Source organism: Syngnathoides biaculeatus, chromosome 10, assembly GCF_019802595.1.
Source record: "Syngnathoides biaculeatus isolate LvHL_M chromosome 10, ASM1980259v1, whole genome shotgun sequence".
Classification (NCBI taxonomy): domain Eukaryota; kingdom Metazoa; phylum Chordata; class Actinopteri; order Syngnathiformes; family Syngnathidae; genus Syngnathoides; species Syngnathoides biaculeatus.
Genome location: NC_084649.1, coordinates 15,597,169 through 15,615,594, shown reverse-complemented (window position 1 = coordinate 15,615,594; position 18,426 = coordinate 15,597,169). Strand labels below are relative to the sequence as shown.

The 18,426-nt window shown below is 41.1% G+C and overlaps 1 protein-coding gene across 2 annotated transcripts in view; it reads right to left on the bottom strand.

The window, feature by feature from the left end:
* The window catches only part of col2a1b (collagen, type II, alpha 1b), a 62,361-nt gene that overhangs the window by 7,722 nt on the left and 36,213 nt on the right, over positions 1–18,426 (bottom strand). For both annotated transcript variants that reach the window (XM_061833221.1, XM_061833220.1), the window contains 25 exons: positions 17,585–17,683; positions 17,439–17,483; positions 17,196–17,294; positions 17,003–17,056; positions 15,936–16,043; positions 15,297–15,350; positions 13,262–13,360; positions 12,303–12,356; positions 11,990–12,088; positions 11,589–11,642; positions 11,445–11,498; positions 11,269–11,322; positions 9,780–9,833; positions 8,883–8,927; positions 8,445–8,543; positions 6,914–7,021; positions 6,776–6,829; positions 6,543–6,596; positions 6,404–6,457; positions 6,274–6,327; positions 4,662–4,769; positions 4,446–4,499; positions 4,304–4,357; positions 3,261–3,422; positions 1,869–1,976 (listed from right to left, as the gene is read on the bottom strand). In XM_061833221.1, the coding sequence (XP_061689205.1) occupies positions 1,869–1,976; positions 3,261–3,422; positions 4,304–4,357; positions 4,446–4,499; positions 4,662–4,769; positions 6,274–6,327; positions 6,404–6,457; positions 6,543–6,596; positions 6,776–6,829; positions 6,914–7,021; positions 8,445–8,543; positions 8,883–8,927; positions 9,780–9,833; positions 11,269–11,322; positions 11,445–11,498; positions 11,589–11,642; positions 11,990–12,088; positions 12,303–12,356; positions 13,262–13,360; positions 15,297–15,350; positions 15,936–16,043; positions 17,003–17,056; positions 17,196–17,294; positions 17,439–17,483; positions 17,585–17,683 (1,881 nt within the window). The remainder of the gene's footprint in view (positions 1–1,868; positions 1,977–3,260; positions 3,423–4,303; positions 4,358–4,445; positions 4,500–4,661; positions 4,770–6,273; positions 6,328–6,403; positions 6,458–6,542; positions 6,597–6,775; positions 6,830–6,913; positions 7,022–8,444; positions 8,544–8,882; positions 8,928–9,779; positions 9,834–11,268; positions 11,323–11,444; positions 11,499–11,588; positions 11,643–11,989; positions 12,089–12,302; positions 12,357–13,261; positions 13,361–15,296; positions 15,351–15,935; positions 16,044–17,002; positions 17,057–17,195; positions 17,295–17,438; positions 17,484–17,584; positions 17,684–18,426) is intronic.

The window sequence follows — 18,426 nt, the reverse complement described above, 5'->3', positions numbered from 1 at the left end:
AAAGCGAAATCGCGCACTAGTGGACGACGAATGTACTCATTAGTAAAAGCGCAGATAAGTCAAATAATCCTTCAAAGGGGGATATGAAATTTGGTACATACACTCTCCAACTATATACCCATACAAACGTATGCTCTCACAAAAAATACTGCTGGCCACGTACAATTCCAACTTCACATCATCGAATGTCTTTACAATTGATTATTCAACCAACTAGTCCACTGATTTATTGAATACTCACACAAGTATTTATTTTGCATTGAAGTTCTTTTTTTCCCATTTACTGTTTGTTTATTTGGCATTTTAAAAAATGATTTAAGAAAATCAAATAAACAACAAGTAACAGTCACTGTGATTTGACGGCGTGACAGTCGAGCACAAAAAATCATGCGCATAAAATATGTTACTAGTAGAAATACATAGATATTGAAAGACATCACTTATTTTGTGTAGTCTTGCAATTGCAGTTTTTTTTTTTTTTTTTTTTTGGACATGGAAAGAGACGGTCTTCGAGCTGCTGATCAACCTACTTCTACTTCCTAGTTTGCCTGACACTGCCCCCCTACGCTCTTAAAGGGGTATACTCATAATTACAAACAGAACACACCCCCGCAACTTTATATCTGCGGGCATGACTGACCACACCCGTACATTTTTATGAGTAATATGACATGAGAGAGTGATGTGAAATTGACCGACATACAGTATTTGAAACTGAGAGGTACTTCTTGGGTAGTGATTAATGCGAAGGGCTGCTAATTTGAAATACTGTACACTGCGGGCGTGTATACCCTGGACTTGTTGTCAGCCAGTCAGAGGCCGCAGGGATGGCTACGGGCAATTTGGACTCTTCAATGAAGTTACCACGCATGTTTTGGGGATATTGGAGGATACCGGGGTACCCGCGGGTCCGGGCATTCCGCTTGAACCCACGCAAACGAGGAGAAAATTTGCAAAGCCCGCACAGACGAGGCAGAGAAAGAGAGCGTGTGCTAACCAGCGTGCCACCTTAATCAATCAACGATTATCAAAACAATCGATTAAATTTTCATCTTCAATGGCATCTTTGATACAGGTAGATTTTTCGGGTTTAGGAATAAATATATGAAAATATGAAACCTCAAACAGTGTTGATTTGCATTGTCATAGCGCCGGAACTGTACCAGATGGAAACCACAATACCCGCAATACCCACGATTATATACAATTTCAATACATTTGAATCAAAATCAATACTTTCCAAATCATGATGGATAAAACATTTTTTTTTTGTCATCACATGTATCTCAAGAACTATAAAAGCTGAAGACGTGCTTTTGGTACTAAAATTGCATCCAAAAGAGCCTGAATTACATTCAACTTCAGTACATAATATCAATGAAAACAAAATATTTTTGAAGTTATGAATCAGAAACCCATTAGGATGGAATATAATGAAACATAAACACAGTACGAGCACATTGGAGTCCAAAGCAAACATGGTGAAGCAGCATTTGGCTATTCTGCTGCACATGAATGGAGTACGTTGGCAACAGAAGTGACGTTTGCGGGAACGTTTTTAAATCCAGGTTCAAAACTCTTCTTTTTTTCCTCCTTCTCGCACTATATGCTGTTTGAATTGTATTATGATGTTTAAAAGGTTTAGAAGCTGTTTTTTCCCTTTGTTTTGAAATGTTTTTAATCATGTAGAGCAAATGGAGTTCCCTTGTGTACAAAATGTGCAGTATGAGTAAATTAGCTTCTTGCTATACTTAACATTATCTCTTCTGGAATAGTTTTCTGTTTCTAGTTATGTAAATTTGACACGCCAAAGCTTTCGCTCACTGTGAAATGATTTTCTTTGTTGTGGGGAAGATTTGGGTACTTACAGAGGGTCCAGGCAGGCCGGGGAAACCTCTCTCACCGCGCTGTCCGGGCAGACCCACGATACCGCGCTGGCCGGCCAAACCCTGAGGACCGGAGGGACCTAAGGCGCCCTGGACAGAGGCGACGGAGACAAGGAAGCCATTAAAACGGAAAATCACAGCCGTCAATGATGAGCATTGACATTTATTCGCTGTATATTTCAACACTGAAAATGTTGAGGTGGTTACTAATTTCCCACTTCTGTTATATTATGGCGCATTTAAGATTGTAGTCTAGTGAAAATGCAAAAGAACAGGAAAAAACAAGCAATTGTGTATTGTTTTTTTTATTTTAACGCCACCACACAGGGTTACCAGTGATGGCAACATGTGCAAAAGTGTGACAAACCCCAAGTCGGAAAATTCCATTAATCATTAATTTAGCTGGTTTTGCCTCAAAAACTGGCTAATCAAAATATTTTCATTTTAGTAAATAAATGTTAATTGATTTATTTAAAATGATTTAAAGAGCACATTACATATATGTTGGAATATTTGATTGTCTTTCTCATATAATTGGCTAATAAATTATAATTAAACTAATAAATCGTGTAGTGGTAATAATTGTCAATAATGGAATAACTTATTAATGAATAATTAATCAATTTTCAATTAAAAGTAAAACAATAAAATTAAACAATTAATGAAATGTAACATGGCGTAGGGCTTAATAAATTTGACTTTTTCCCACACCTTTTCAAACACAGCTCCTTGTGTCTTCTTTAATGTGTTTTTGTTGATCTAATTTTGTACCTGGTCTCTTAAATACACAACTTAACGATTTCATTCATTCCAATGAATAATCCAATGGAAAAGAGTTAAACTGAACTATTTTACATACTGTAGAGATTTTAAGTTGGCCGATGTGTCAGTTTTAAAATTCCCATATTCCCATCGTTGGGCGAAATGGGACAACTGTACGGACACACGATTGCCTTTAGTCATTGACGCGTGTGGCATTCCACCTTTAGCACGCACACTACATCAAACTGTTAGTTGTACTCCATGCAGTGATTTCTCCCAGAACACATGCGCTTTGTGAGCCAAAGGAATTGGGTGAGGTCCGGATGAAGATAACATGTACCGTATGGAGCACAGAGCAGGAGGCCATCATGTTGAGTATGCAATCATTTTTCTAATGTTATTTTCTGGACACACGATTGTGTGCGTGTGTTTCCCTGTCAGTAAGATGGAGGCGGTTGCCTCTGTACTACCCTGCTATTATATTACGTCCAAAGAATGGATGGCATTGTTTCTCTGCAGTCGGCCGTGCTGACAGCGCCACTTTCAACTTGAAATGTACCATACTAATAGTGACTAATGGCCGTCCTACAATGGCGCTGATGACACACTCACAGGGGGGCCGTCCTCTCCGGCGTCTCCCTTCTCTCCAGGAGTCCCGGCCGGACCGCGAAGTCCAGCGTCGCCCTGTCGGCCCGGAGGGCCGCCGTCTCCCCTCACGCCCTTGGGGCCGTCTTTGCCTGAAGGGCCGGCGGGACCGGCGGGTCCAGGATTGCCCTAGGAAGCATCCAATTCAGTAACAGAACAGGAATGAAGTAAAAGCAAAATTTCATTTTTTTTCCCTTCAAATAGTAACATTCATTATAGCCATCCATCCGTTTTCTTAGCTGCTTATCCTCACAAGGGTCATGGGAGTGCTGGAGCCTATCGCAACTGTCAACGGGCAGGAGGCGGGGTACACCCTGGACTGGTTGCCAGCCAATCGCAGGGCACATTGAGACAAACAGTCGCCCTCACAATCACACCTGAGGGTAATTTAGTCTCTCAAATTAATTTTGCATATTTGTGGAATGTGGGAGGAAAGCCAAGTGCCCGGAGAAAACCCACGCAGGCACGAGAAAACATGCAAACTCCACACAGGAGGGTCTGGGATTGAACCCGGGTCCTCGAAACTGTGAGGCCAATGCTTTCCAGCTGAGCCATCGTGCCGCCCATTCATTATATCATGTGAATATATGATATGAAGATATGAAGATACATGGTTTTCCTTTAGAATAATTACACCATATAATTGAGGGATGAAGAAAAACATGTATCTCTCTTTTTTTTAATGTTCATCTGAAAAAATTATTTTCGGTAGAAAATACTATAAATAATATATAAAAATTAACATAAACATTATAATTAAAACTAATATAAATTTAAAGATACATGCATTTTGTTTTAAAAGTATAACATTATCAAAAAATTTTAATTTTCACTGTAATAATCATTAGTAACAATTATTAACAAGAATAATGTGATAATTTAGATATGTTCTTGATGAGATGATTTTGCGCATTTCTGGAAAAAATATCAATATAAAGAGTCTCAATTCTTTCAAATAAAATTTTTATTTCTGGAATAAAAGATGAACACATTTTAACATTGATACTTACATTTGGACCGGGTGGTCCGACACGGCCAGCGGCTCCGGGGAAGCCGGTGGCGCCCTGAAAGAGAGTGATGGGATACAAATCTGTCCAATAGAAAATTATTAAACGTGATGGCGAGGCTGTAGGGTGTTGGCGGGTCGCTTACAGGAGGCCCCTGAGCGCCGCGTGCTCCTTTAGGTCCAGAAACTCCAGTCGGGCCCTGGAAAAGAAACAAACAACACGCTGCACCTTAGTGCTAAATTCATGGCGCGGGTTCTATTTGACCTCAGATGCTTCCGGATGACTATTCCACATAATTAGCCACGTTCTTAACATTTAACGGATTATTATGTGGATGTTAGATTTTATTCAGGTCACTCACAGCGGGTCCGGGTGCACCGGATGGTCCTTGTGGTCCTGGGGCGCCGGCGTCACCCTTCTGTCCGGACTCTCCCATCTCTCCCTTGAGTCCGGGTTGTCCGTCAGAGCCCTGGTGGGGAGACGGCAACAATTTCGGGTCATCTTGAAGACGTTGCATTAGCTTGTGGTGGCAAACGTGTGGATGGCGTTTGCGTTACTAGTACCATCATTTATTCTGTTTTGGAATGGTCATCAGTGTTCCTGATTTGTGAGGATATGAGTGAGGATATTTGAATGACTTAAATGTTAAAGGTCAAGTGTCATGCCTATAAACATTCGAAAATAGATATTGTATTGAAAAATACATTAACATAACATAAAATAACATTATTCGCTTCAATGTCCATGCAAAAAAATATATATGACCGGAGATCGCATCATCCATCCGCAAAGTTGCGGAAGTCTCATGCGACATTCAAGTGGTCGTCATATTTGCTGCATCTTCTGTCCGTGACATTACACCGCGACATTTGCCATTGAAAACATGCTGTGCCACCTACTATGGGACAAGGAAACTCTTTTCAAATAGGAGAACATCTCCCAATACTACCCTATCATTTTGAGCCATAGTTAGATGATATGCGGATCACAAAAGACTCACAAACAGTACGTATGAGCCAGCCCGGCCGAAGCCGTTTGCCTCGGACACAGTCGAGTGAAGTGACCGGGGCAATATTATCCTATTGTTTTGTTCCGTTTCGAGCCATATTTAGATGATATGCGGATCACTTCTAACTAACAATAGACTCAGAGATAGTATGTATGAGCCAGCCCAGCCAAAGCTGTGCTTGGCGCCGATGGGTATATGGACACATTTAGGACCCTGACTTACGTGCATGGATCTTTTGTTACTCTCTGAGAGGATTGCGCCCCCCCTCAATTTTTTTTTTTTTTTAAGTAGCTCTACACACACCTAACTGTCATTTGGAACCCACGAAGCTCTCGTCCTTTGCACCCGTGCAAACCATTTTTCATGACGAACCGGGTCTTTTTGAAAATTATGAAGACTCAATCTATCCTCCCGACTGTTCGAACAATATCAAGCAGTGCAACGAGCCGGCATTTTGGCTAACTCGAAGGAACAAAGAACTACCTTCCAGCAGGTAAAGCTAGTAGAAACATACGAGTCCGCTTGAGTGGGCGTCTGCGACTAACGGCATTTCCTTCTTCTTCTTGACAACAAATCCCTCGAGAGGATTTTCATGCCGGGAGTGACAAAAAGCCATATATGTTAAAATCATGTTGTGTGGTGAAAAAACAGACGGGTCCATTCCGGCTGCCTTTTTTTCCCCATTAATAACATACTAAAAATCATGCATTTCATGACAGTGGCACTTAAATAGTAAAACTGAGCTAAGTGAACCAAGTGCACCCTCATTTACAAGTAAAAATAACGGGAAGAATTCAGAAGTGTTTTTGTCACCGCTATCCATTTTGAGCGCGCGTGGTGATAAGCTGCGACAGCGACAAACAGATGTGCGGAAATGACGAGGACGACATCGTGCATCATCCTCACATATAGTATACTTGATAATGAACCGTGCAGATGTCATGCCTGTCAAGGTGTTACTTACAGGGGGTCCAGCAAATCCAGCAGGTCCAGGAGGTCCAGTCTCACCTCGATCACCCTTTAGGAGGACACGAGACATAGCGGATGAATGCACAATTGCGACATATTGCATTTGTCCGGGAGGAAAAACCTACGGGGGCGCCACGGGTACCAGGAGCTCCAGAAGGACCAGCAGGACCGGTTTCACCCTTAAATAAAACACAATTGGAAATAAATTACACCAGTATACGGTTTGAGATTCATTATGTACATGATGAAAAATATCAACCTTACCTTTTCACCGTTGGGACCGCCAGGACCAGGAGGGCCGATGGGACCAGTAAGACCCTGAAAAATTTTTTAAAATACATGAAATAACTGCAAAAACGTTTACAGTCGCCATGACTGACACCGGGCACCAGAAGTTGTCCGTTGTCTTGTTTTGATAGAATGATGGCTCAATTTGTTCAGAGTTGGATCTTCATTTTTTTTTGTTTTTTTGGGTTTCTTCAGCACTTTAAACTCACCCTGCCTCCATCTTTTCCGGGAGCACCTTCAGGTCCTTTCTCGCCAAGATCACCCTGCGAACGTGGAGAAAAAAAAAGGTAATTTCATATCAGCAATATTGCTTGTGCAGACGTAAACACGTAGGGAGACGTCCTTACTCTGTCTCCTTTGGGTCCGGGAATACCGGATCCTCCTCTCTCTCCGGGCATACCCTGCAGACCTGGGGGTCCCTGAGCTCCGCCACTTCCGGCGGGTCCAATAGCTCCCTGGACAGCGAGACCAAACGGCAGACATGATGAAGCGAGCCCAGACCAGTGGGAGCAACAGATTAGGAGAGTGGAAAATAACCGTAACGAAATCATTCCTATAATAAATTCTTGGATGAATCTCCTGGTGAATGTTAACTTCTTCACCATAACGTAAGTGTGTAGAACTTGGTGAAATGCTGCTGTTTAAAATCGGGAGGAAGTTAGGACGAGTGGGACCGGAGCAACCTTGTCTGTCTCAGGACATTCTATAGAGCTCAGGCACCAACGTCATAAAATCACGCGACTTTTTTTTTTTACCTTGCCATATTGCCGGTCAAGCTAAGCATTGCTCAATGCTAAGTCGGTTGGAGACGACACGGAAATATGTCTTGTAGAACGACGGCCAGAATACGCATTGTTCTCAAATGAGCCAATTTGGCATTATAAATACTTTTTGGTAATTTGAGATTGAGAAGAGTAATTCCTCCCTGAAATGAAGCGATCGCTATACTGTGATTGTGTGTATTTTGGTTGGTCATCATTTTTAAATGTTTTTTTTTTTTTTCCTGGTCTTTTTAGCTGGTATTCCATAGAATGATCTCTTTGAATATCTGTCTCGCCTGTTGTGACAACCAACAGCACCACAGGTCTCGGGTACTGTAAATATTCTCCTCTGGGAGTTCAATGTCTCCCACAATGTCGAACAGCTCATTTTGACCAGGCGCCGTGAAAATGGTGACGTCACGTGCACGAGCTCCATACAGCCTTCCTTGCGATTGCTCTGTAAAATTGCTCCTTAGTCTCAAGGAATAAACTAAAATAGACAACTGGTGTTTTTGGGGCCTAAAAGTCAAAACGTAATATACATATTTACACGTGAAGCTACATGGATCAGCGGTAAGAAAATGAATAAATGAATGGATGGCTACATAATACATATACACAAGGGTTTCCAACACAGGCGGGTCCCGTCGGTTCTTCAGTGTCTCTTGATATTTTGTCCTGACATAAACAGCTATTGTTAGATTGCGCAGGTGTACCAAATGGCCATCTGATAAATCCCAATTATGGCTGTAAGGGACCAATTGCAGGTTGTCTTTCAGTTGCTGCTGTCTGACATTTGACAATGATAAGGACATCGTTTCCGATCTCCCTGCGTGTGAAAATGCCAACTGCTTAAACCACGTCGCTGCGATTAAGCAGCTTAAATGTGCCGGTTGCTGGATTGGAAACACACGGCAGATTGCGCCTGTGTAAAGTCGATTTCTGCTTAAATAATCATTGCTTGCTGTTAAGTGAAAAGGAGTCTTATCAAAATGATTCCCTAATAAAGTTTCCTCTGCAGGGAAAAGCAGCAGAACAGAAAAAACAAACAAACAGCAGGCAGCTATTGATTTTGGTTCCAATTAATGGAGTGGCGCATTTGTGATTTATGACCCACCTTGGGGCCATCGGTTCCAGGAGTTCCGGGCAGGCCGCGGGGTCCCTGCAGACCCTGAGAACCGGCGGCTCCTCTCTCTCCGGGGAAGCCTCGCTCTCCCTGCACATCAACACAAAGACAATCAATCAGTTCATGCACTTCTTCTCAACGTGTGGTACACACTCAAGTAACTCAATTATTAATAATTCAGTGTTCAAATTATGCAGAATGTTACACTGTGTTATCTTTTGGTAAGTACAGTTCAGTTGGATTTAGAACTTTTTGGGATTCTTTTCCGATTTTTTTTTTTTAAAGAAGACCCTCCTCCCCCGATCGTTACATGGCTACTGTATTTTAATGTTGGCCATTACGGTGGGACAAAATATTTTTCAAGGTGGTACTTGGTGTAAAAAATATTGACAAGCACTTAGTTAAGATTCACGGATCGTGTCAACGTACCCTGGGCCCGGTGGCACCGGCAGCTCCGCCTTCTCCTGGGACACCCTGGCACACGGGAGAAACAGAGAGAGGAAGTGACACGTCATGAAAGAGAATGTGGGTCTCGGAAAGTTCATGAATTTTATTACTTGATTTGAATCATGAATATTACGCAGCTGGGATGCAAACAGATGCGCCCCAAAAGGGGAGAAGTGCGTAATTCTTTGTGTTAAGTATGATGTATCCCAAAGTGAAAACACAAACATATATGAAATAAAATAAATAATAATCACCAGAGATGTTGAAGGAACTTGCAATTCAATAATACTAAAATATAATGCAATAATTAATCAAATGAATAAATGTGAAACGAGAGGCTGAAGAAAAATATTTTTCAATAATACATTAAAAAACTAAAAACTTGTGGAGTTTGATACTAATACTAATGATAGTAATAACAATATATAAACATCATCATCAATGAAGGAATTCAGTATGATGAAGGGTATTACTTTGATCTGGGAAATAAATCCTGATCGAGTTGACATACTCACAGAATACACAAAAATATTTGGTAATCAAAACAACACCTGAGCTGAGCTACTTTAGCCTTCTCGTCCCAGATGACAAAACAAATATCCTTTCTTCTTTTTTTTTTTTACCCATAGGAGAAAAACAAATGTACTGCATAATATCTAAATTGTATTCCCTATTCAAGTCAATGTTAGCGGCGCTTTCAAAAGTGCTAAATTATCCGAAGTGAGTCACACACACCCGGAGGGAAGGAAGTTTGACGTAGTGCAAAAACAAAGTCATTTGCTCAACCTTTGCCGGGTTCCTTGAGGACTAAATCTGATTGTCGTCTAGCTTCCGAGCGGCGATTCGACACGATTGGAGGACTGCTCGGTGTGCACGTACCTGATCTCCAGGCTTGCCACCCTCACCGGGGGGGCCGGGGGGACCGGGCAGACCCTGTGCAGACACACAACATAAGCATCACCAGATGGGCGAGCAGACGTTTGCACTTGTGTATCAATAACGTACTTCTTAGGTATATAGTTATCATAATTATGTTGCTATACATTATACAAAAATACTACCTAGGGATGAATGGACAAGAGGTTGCAATAAAGGTTATTTTTAATATCCATCCATTTTCTTTTGCCGCTTATCCTCACAAGGGTCGCGGGGAGTGCTTGGAGCCTATCTCAGCTGTCAACGGGCAGGAGGCGGGGTACACACTGAACTGTTTGCCAGCCAATTGTAGGGCACATTGAGATAAACAGACGAACTCACAATCACACCTAGGGACAATTTAGAGTATCCAACAAATGTTGCATGTTTTGGGGAAGTGGGAGGAAACCGGAGTGGCTGGAGAAAACCCACACAGAATGGGAAAAACATGCAAACTCCACACAGCCAGGGCCGGGATTGAACCTGGGTCCTCAGAACTGTGAGGCCAACGCTTTACCAGCTGGTCCACCGTGCCGCCTGTATGTCCAACAATTGATTTTCTTTATGACATTTTATTTTGGATTCCACACTCCATACTGCATGAATATAATTCCTGATATGTTTTTTTGTATAAATAATTAGTATGTTCCATTTGCAGCAGCTACTTTTTGCTATCTTTTTACCATATGTATATTTTTATTTATTCATTGTCAGATTCAAATTTTTGTTTTATTTTGTCTAAGTAGCTTTTTCAGACATGTTTGAAATACAATAATATAAATGAAATAAATGGGAAATATGGGAAACAAATTCCCTTGTTTTTAAAGAACATGGGATTTTTTTAGGATATGGAAGAAACAGGTTCGTTTCAAAATACGTATTTATTTACTTAATAATTTTGAAAATATTAACATTTTAGTTGTGGACAGAAGTGCAATTGCATTTTTATGGATTTCTTTTTTGACATGAAGGTTGTTACTGTTTGTGTCCAATGAAAAGTATTTTGTTCTTAAAAATAGAATGAAGGAAAAAACAAGCTACATTTGGAACTATATCTTTTTTCCATTTTCATTTCATTTCCATCAACAATTTAACATATATATATAAATAATTATACATATAATAAGTTACATATATATCTATAATAAGTTAATTTTGAATATTGTTTTTTACCTTTTTTTAGAAATCAAATTTTAGTATTTGAACAGGAAATGTTTCTAATTTTTTATTTTATTTTAAAAAATATATATTCTTTTATGTTTTCCTCTTTTGGCATCTACCGTTCACTGCCCATGGAAAAAAAATGATTTGTTTCTGAAAAATTTTAATGAATTTTAAACTGAAATACAACAGCAAAAACAATTTTGTCATACATGCTTTTCATTTTGCAGGTGTCATACATGCTTTTCATTTTGCAGGTATGCAAACTAGTTTTCAAGTGTGAGAGTTTGACCTGGAAACCAGAAGGACCGGGTTGACCCTGCTCTCCTCTCTCGCCGGCGGGGCCCTAAAGACAAAAGTAACAAAATTACTATGACATTTGTCATAATACACATTTTGGAAAAATGCTTGATGTCCTAGAATAGAAGCCGTCCATAGCATTTTTTTAGGGGTGATATAGATACGTACAGCAGGGCCCGGGGGTCCAGCGGCACCAGTTTCTCCATCTTTGCCAGGCAGACCCTGAGTACAGAGAAAGAAATCCAAAGTTGATGTGTGGATTTTGTGTTTTAATATTTTTGTTTGTTTTGTTGTTGATTCCTTCACACTTACTCTCAGACCATGAGCTCCCACCAATCCCTTCTCTCCGGATTTCCCAGGCTCGCCCTAAAAACACACAACAGAGACAGAATGCAGAAGTGAGAGCTGATCCATTTCAGATGAGTAAAGTGGTCTTTGCCCCAATCATATCGCTGTGTCCTTTCTGTGCCGTGTAGGGCAGTAGAATGCTGCGGCCCCAAATCAAGAAACGAGCACATGCCAGTTTTATTTCAAGAATGGGGACACAACTGACCGTCTCAGTAACTTTGCAAGTGCATCTGAGTACCCTAATTATCCGGGTAAGTCGCCTGAGTGAGTGCTGCCCCAAGAATTGAAATATACATCATCCCAGACGTAGATTAAATAAGTCGCATGGTGTTAAGTTTAGGTTAACGTTGTGATAGCTCGCTTACAGTGGCTCCTTTAGGGCCAGGGAATCCCATGACGCCGGGCTGGCCACGGGCGCCCTGGGGGCCGGGAGGTCCCGGTCGGCCGTCTTCACCCGGAGCTCCCTGTGTGGTCACAAAAAGACAACTTGAAGCGACACAGTAAAACTAGCGGGCCGCAAAGTCATGACTGGATTCGTCAATGAAAGCGGATTGCTCAGTTACTAAAAAAGCGTCTCTGTAGCTGCGAAGACGCAAAATCACAGAACAGCCCCCGAAGCAGGAGATGGGGTCTTTTTTTTTTTGTTAGCAGTCACACAATTGTATGGAATACACTTACAGAAGGTCCCACTTTGCCTTGGGGGCCGGCGTCACCGGGGCGTCCGGTAAGACCCTGTCGGTATACACAGACACACAATCAACAATCGTAAAGATCATTTGCATCGAGACAAGATGCACGTTACCATTTTAGTTATTGAATCTTCTGCTAGATTGCATAACAAAATGGTTACTAATGCAAGACATGGGGAAAAAATAACTTACAGTAAATGTTGGTGGAACTTGTCCCCATGGGGGGTTTGGAACAATTTATGCTTTATTGATAAAACATGATAACATTTCACACTCTTTAGTAAATATTTATAATACCATAATTAGTATCTTTGATAACAGTGAATTTAGGATTATTTTGGAATATATTTTTAATATTTTCTGTTGTGTTTCTAATATGTTTACATTTTCGTTTAATATTTTGTCTTGTTTCCTTCAACACATTTTTCTTCAAATGGTTTTGAAATGTTTTTATAATTTTTGTATGTTGTATAACACTATTTTCATTTCAAATATTACATCTTTAATTTTCTTTTCGATTGTTTTAATCTTTACACATGTTTTTGTCTAGTATAAATGTAATATTTGGTATTATTTCTTCTTTCTTCTAATATTTGGTATTATTTTCTCTCTAAACTATTTGTTTTCTTTTCTCAGATTCTTTAAATACTTTATCAGATATTTTTTAAGTTAAAAAAATGATTGTATTTTTTTCAGAATTTCTTGATGGAAATTTGTATTTTTTTTTATATTTTACGTTTTTTCATCCAATGTATTATTATATTTGTGTCATTCATTTTCTACTATTTCTACTGATTTACGGTAGTACTGATAATCTTGGTCATTTTGCAAACTATAATGATGATATGATATTTTCATACCATATAACTGCAGGACTAAAAGCAAAGGATGATTCTCAAGCATGATCCGAAACTATCTCATGAATCCATTTCCTTCATGAGAACTTACTCTGGCGCCGGGAAGACCGGACTCTCCGGGACGGCCGGGGTCACCATTAGCACCCTTGGGACCACTGGCGCCGGAGGGTCCACGCTCACCGGGGGCACCCTAAACAGAGACCGAGAGCATGAAAAACAGGCCTTTCATTGCGCCCGCCCAACACCCCCACCCACTAAAAGACAAAAGGAGGAGAGGAACTTTTCTTTTGGATGGTGTAAAGATTTTCATTGACCTGCTGAAGATGAGCAGATTAAATTCTGGCAGGTTCATTTGAGTGTAAATGAGATTTGCGTGTGGGGAGATGACGTTAAATGAGATTCTGCTGCTGACACATGAGACATTTGGGTCACTGGTGCAGTGACGGATTCCGAGCGATGCTGCCATCTGGTGGCAAAAAGATGGAATGACATACCTCATGGCAAGTCTCAGCAGGGTTATTACTAAAAGTAATAGAACAGCCCCGCACTTAAAAAAAAAAGCTTCACTCCCCTCCCCTTTAACAGCCAGACTGTTTGTGCACCCCCTGGTAACAAAAACAGGCATTATAGTTAACCATACAAACAAAAAAAAAAAAAAGATACGAATACAACCTCATATCTCAATTATAAAGGACACAAACATCAACCTGCCCTTTTTTTCTGCAGCCCTGGTGTGTATAAAACAATATTTTTGGAATATGGTGGCAAAAATGAAATTACATGCCTCGATTGAATGCTATTGTCAGTAAGAGTGTAACTACAGTATCAGAGAGCTGTAACACACCTGGAGATGCCCACAACACAGAAAATGGCAAAAATAAGGAATTACATGCCTCAATGCAAGTTCCAATCTCTGCCAGTTAGCATTTACATGTGAAAATAAAGAACAGTCCTTCCCCACAATTTTTCTTTTTTTAGTCACACACCACCTTCAACATTCTAACAATGTTGGTGCACCCCGTCTGTCGTGCACCCGCCGTTGATTTATTATTATTAATTTAAAATTTTGACAGAATTTTGGTTGTAAATGCATAATTGTGGCGCCGTTACACTTTTAATCTCACACACACAAGGATATGTGCACAACACAGTTTGGGAATCCTGTGGCCCCAAAATGGAATTAGATGTTCCAATGGAAAACTAACCATATTCACAATTTTCACATGAAAGTACAGAATAGTATTTCCTCGATATTCTTAAAGCCGCACATGCTCTTCAACATCCCAACAGGGTTGGAGCACCCCTACCCCCTCCACCAAGAGTTCAGGCTTTAAATAATTGATTGCCCCATCCATCTTTTTTTACCTCTGGAGGTGGACGCACGACAGTTTGGGAAACGAGTGGCAATAAGATCGGTATTATTTGCAGTGAAAGATTGAACAACTTTTCTCAAACTTTTTCAACCCATGCACCCCTTTAATTTTCCATCAGAGTTGGCACACCCCCACACTTACCAGTCATTGAAAACAAAGTAAGAAATAGTACTGTAATACTTTGTTTGGGCTGTAAATATGTATTTATCAGACACAATAGTTGTTTGATCTTACTTTATAGAAATGCTCAGGAAGTGCAAGTGAGCCGTTCACTCTTTGGAAACACCCACAACATGCATAATTAAACAAATCATTAGTGTCTTTTTTTGAAAGCAGTTTATGAAAAATGCTAAAAGGTGCAAAATATCCTTGCGAAATCACACAAACAATACAATGGAACAAAATGTGCGATTGTGAGTTTGGCAAAAAAGCGTCTTGCCTTGACGCTGTAATAAATGCGTCAGCAAAAATGGGAAGTACTTTTTTCGGTGTCTGTGTGTGGGGGGGGGGCGGGGGGGTTCGATTTGAAGGTTAAGGTGTCGATAGGATTAAAATTGAATTATAGTCCTGTCGTAGGAGATAACATTGACTCTTAAATTACATTTTGCGAGCATGATAGCAAAAAGTTGCAATGGCAAACTGCAAGTTGACAAGAATGGATTCTCTCGCTAATGCATTTTAAAAAAGGGCATAGTTCCATTTTGCGCTGCAATTATCATCACAAAAACTTGTGGAAATCAGGACATGACTCACCTTGGGACCAGCAAGACCATCTTGACCTGGGAAACCGCGGTTACCGGGAGATCCCTAGGAAACAAAATGGGGTTACTATTACGAAGAAACAACTTACTCATTGGGCTTCGCCATTAAATGTATGATAACGAAAAAAAATATTCAGACAAATTAGAATTCCCATTTACTGATTGTGAGTAATTGCCACCCATACAAAAAGCTTTGCGATTACCTATAGATTCCCAATAGATGGCGGCAAAGCAATTTCTATTAGACAAAACTATGGCCTGACTCATGCAACAAAAGTACTGGGCACTCAGATGGCACCGGATCATGCTAAAGAAATATTTCTACTTGTACACACTATACAAATGGGCAAATTAGTGACTACCAGTCTGCAAATATGTGAGGGAACACTTTACAGTACTTAAATGTGAACAGTTAAAAAGGATTCTTATTTGTTTGTATGTCAAAAGGTTCACAAGTCAAGAACTTTAAGGAAAGGGAAGAAGTTCTTCCTTGATGGAACCCATTATGATAAACAAATTTCATCTTAATAAATAAAACTAGCTTCAGGGGTTGAGTTGAAAAAAAACCAAACACTCCTCACACTTACAGAACCTTCATATTGCTATGCGGGATATATTTTAGAGTACTCACTCTCTCTCCGTGAGGTCCAATTGGTCCAGCAGCACCGGGTTCACCTCTGGGTCCTCTCTTGCCTTCTTCTCCTTGTGGGCCGGGGGCTCCCTGAAGACCAGCTGGTCCCTGCACATCGCAGCTGTTATTAGCACTTAATGTCAAGTACAGGAGATTAACAAAATGGGTGCATTGTTCTCAAATTATCGATCCATCCATCCATTTTTTATGAGGGTCGCACGAGCGCTGGAGCCAATCCCAGCTATCATCAGCCAGGAGGCAGGGTACACCCCGAAAAGGTTGCCAGCCAATTGCAGGGCATTGAAATATTTAAATCAATGATATTTTTCTTCAAAGTCAGAAGTAATGATATGATGGATGCTACGTTCACGATTTTTCTACTAGTGCATGTATTTCCCCTCACACGGGTGCACTTAACAATTGTTAATTTCCAGGCAACCTAAACAGTGAGTGCCCATCAGTCCACTTTCGAGAGCGCTTGTCCACGTTACGTTGCAGCAAAGCTGGAAAGCCTCCCAGTTGCCGTTTGGGAAGAGGAGCACCCTTGACTTGCCGCCAACCAATCGCAAGGCACTTGTAGAAAACCGACCAGTCACGGCCACGTTCACATCTGTTGACGATTGAGAATCTATATTTCACCTAAAAAGTATGTTTTGGGGGGAGGAAGCTGCGACAGAATATAAAAAGCCTCACAGAGATTTGAACCCACATATCCTGACTGCAAGGCAGAGGCGATGACCACTGTCCCGCTACAAAATGACTGCAGCTGGCAATTTGTGGGAACATAGACGATGATTTGCTTGACACTTTTCCTTTAAATTGTCTATGGATGTGACCGTGAAGGTGAAAATTTGCTTGTCTAAATATGCCACCCTATTGGCTGGCTAGCGACCAATCAAGGGTTTATGCCACTCCTTTCGCCAAATGTCTGCTGGGATGAGCTAGAAAATGGATGGATGGAAATGCGCTCGGTTTGACTTTTCTTAAAGTGGGCCGTGACTAAAGGACTCAGGGGAAACGTGTCTCCCGGGGTAAATGCAAAGAAATAAATATGAAATGACACTTACAAGCTCTCCTTTCGGTCCTGCCTCGCCCTTGAAGCCTGTGATACCTGGATCGCCCTGAAGTTAAAAAAAAAAAAAAAAAAGACAGAAAAAAACAGACCTTCTTCATCTTCAACTACTTCTGAAGTGGAAATCCTCGTATTTTCCAGATGAAAGCCACTATCTCTGCTGGCTGTACTATGCGATGATCACGTACAGATGTTCCTTTTGGCCCGAGAGGTCCGGTCGCTCCCTGAGGCCCGGGAGGCCCGCGAGGTCCAGGGAAACCGGGAGCACCTGCGATACCGGGAGCCCCCTTCAAAGTAAAAAAAAACAAACAAAAACAAACAAACAATAAAAAAAAAAAACAACTCTCCGTTAAGACTTCATTTCCTGTTTTATGATAATATAACATAAAGCGGATCATAAACGGATCCCACTAAAGTGTTTTTCTACTTACAGATGATCCTTTGGCTCCGGGGATGCCATCAGTACCGGGATTTCCCTTTAAAGAACAAAACAGTGAAGTAAGCCTCCCTACAATAGTCCAAAGTCCATATTTGCAATAAATCATAAGGACCAAGTATTTCATGTCAAATCACTTACAGAAGCGCCCGAAGGTCCAGATGATCCGGGCGTGCCGGACTCTCCGCGGGGCCCTTGCGCACCCTCGGGTCCACGAGCACCGGTGGGCCCGGCTTCTCCCTGATGGACAACACAAGACGTTTTTGTTCAGCGTGGGTTCCCTCTGGTACTAAAACCAAGAACTTTTATGATTGCATTTCATCTGTATTAACGTTTGAAAAATTAAATTCTGTTTAGTGTGTCTCACGCTCAACATTTTGAAGCGTTCTCTATCTTTCACTATTAGCACAAAAGCCCCCCTTGCACCCCCAAGCACTTTAATGGCCACGTGCCAGATAGCCCAACATACTTCCTGGGATTACAGGCATTGAACTGAATTCCTTTCCTATAGGACTCTGGAGTATGACATAACTGGGGGTGGGGGGGATATAACTAGAATGTATCTGTTGGGGAGGGGTCTGGGGCTGAGAAGTGGATGGGTAGGATTCCTCTGCTCACATGGCAGACCAACCGATGCTATTTCACTTAGTGGCCGTCAATCTTGCCAAAAAGGGGAAGTTCCAGACAAAAGCCGTCACTCGTTTTCAGGTCACGAAGAGGTTTGAGGTGGATATTTTTAGCTTTCGTTTATTCAGCTGAGGTCCTAATTATGCTTTTTTTTCCCCCCTCTCTCGGGTCCTTTTAGCGCTTAAATGTGCTGCGTCAAATACCGAACGGGCTCATTTAGCTGCACTTCGGTTACAGCCTCTGAAGTCTTAGGAAGACAAATTTTAGAGCTCACATTCCTGAAATGTGGCCACGGGGAGAAGGGGATACAGGCGCAATAGCATATCACAATATTTTTTAAAAATATGGGATATCAC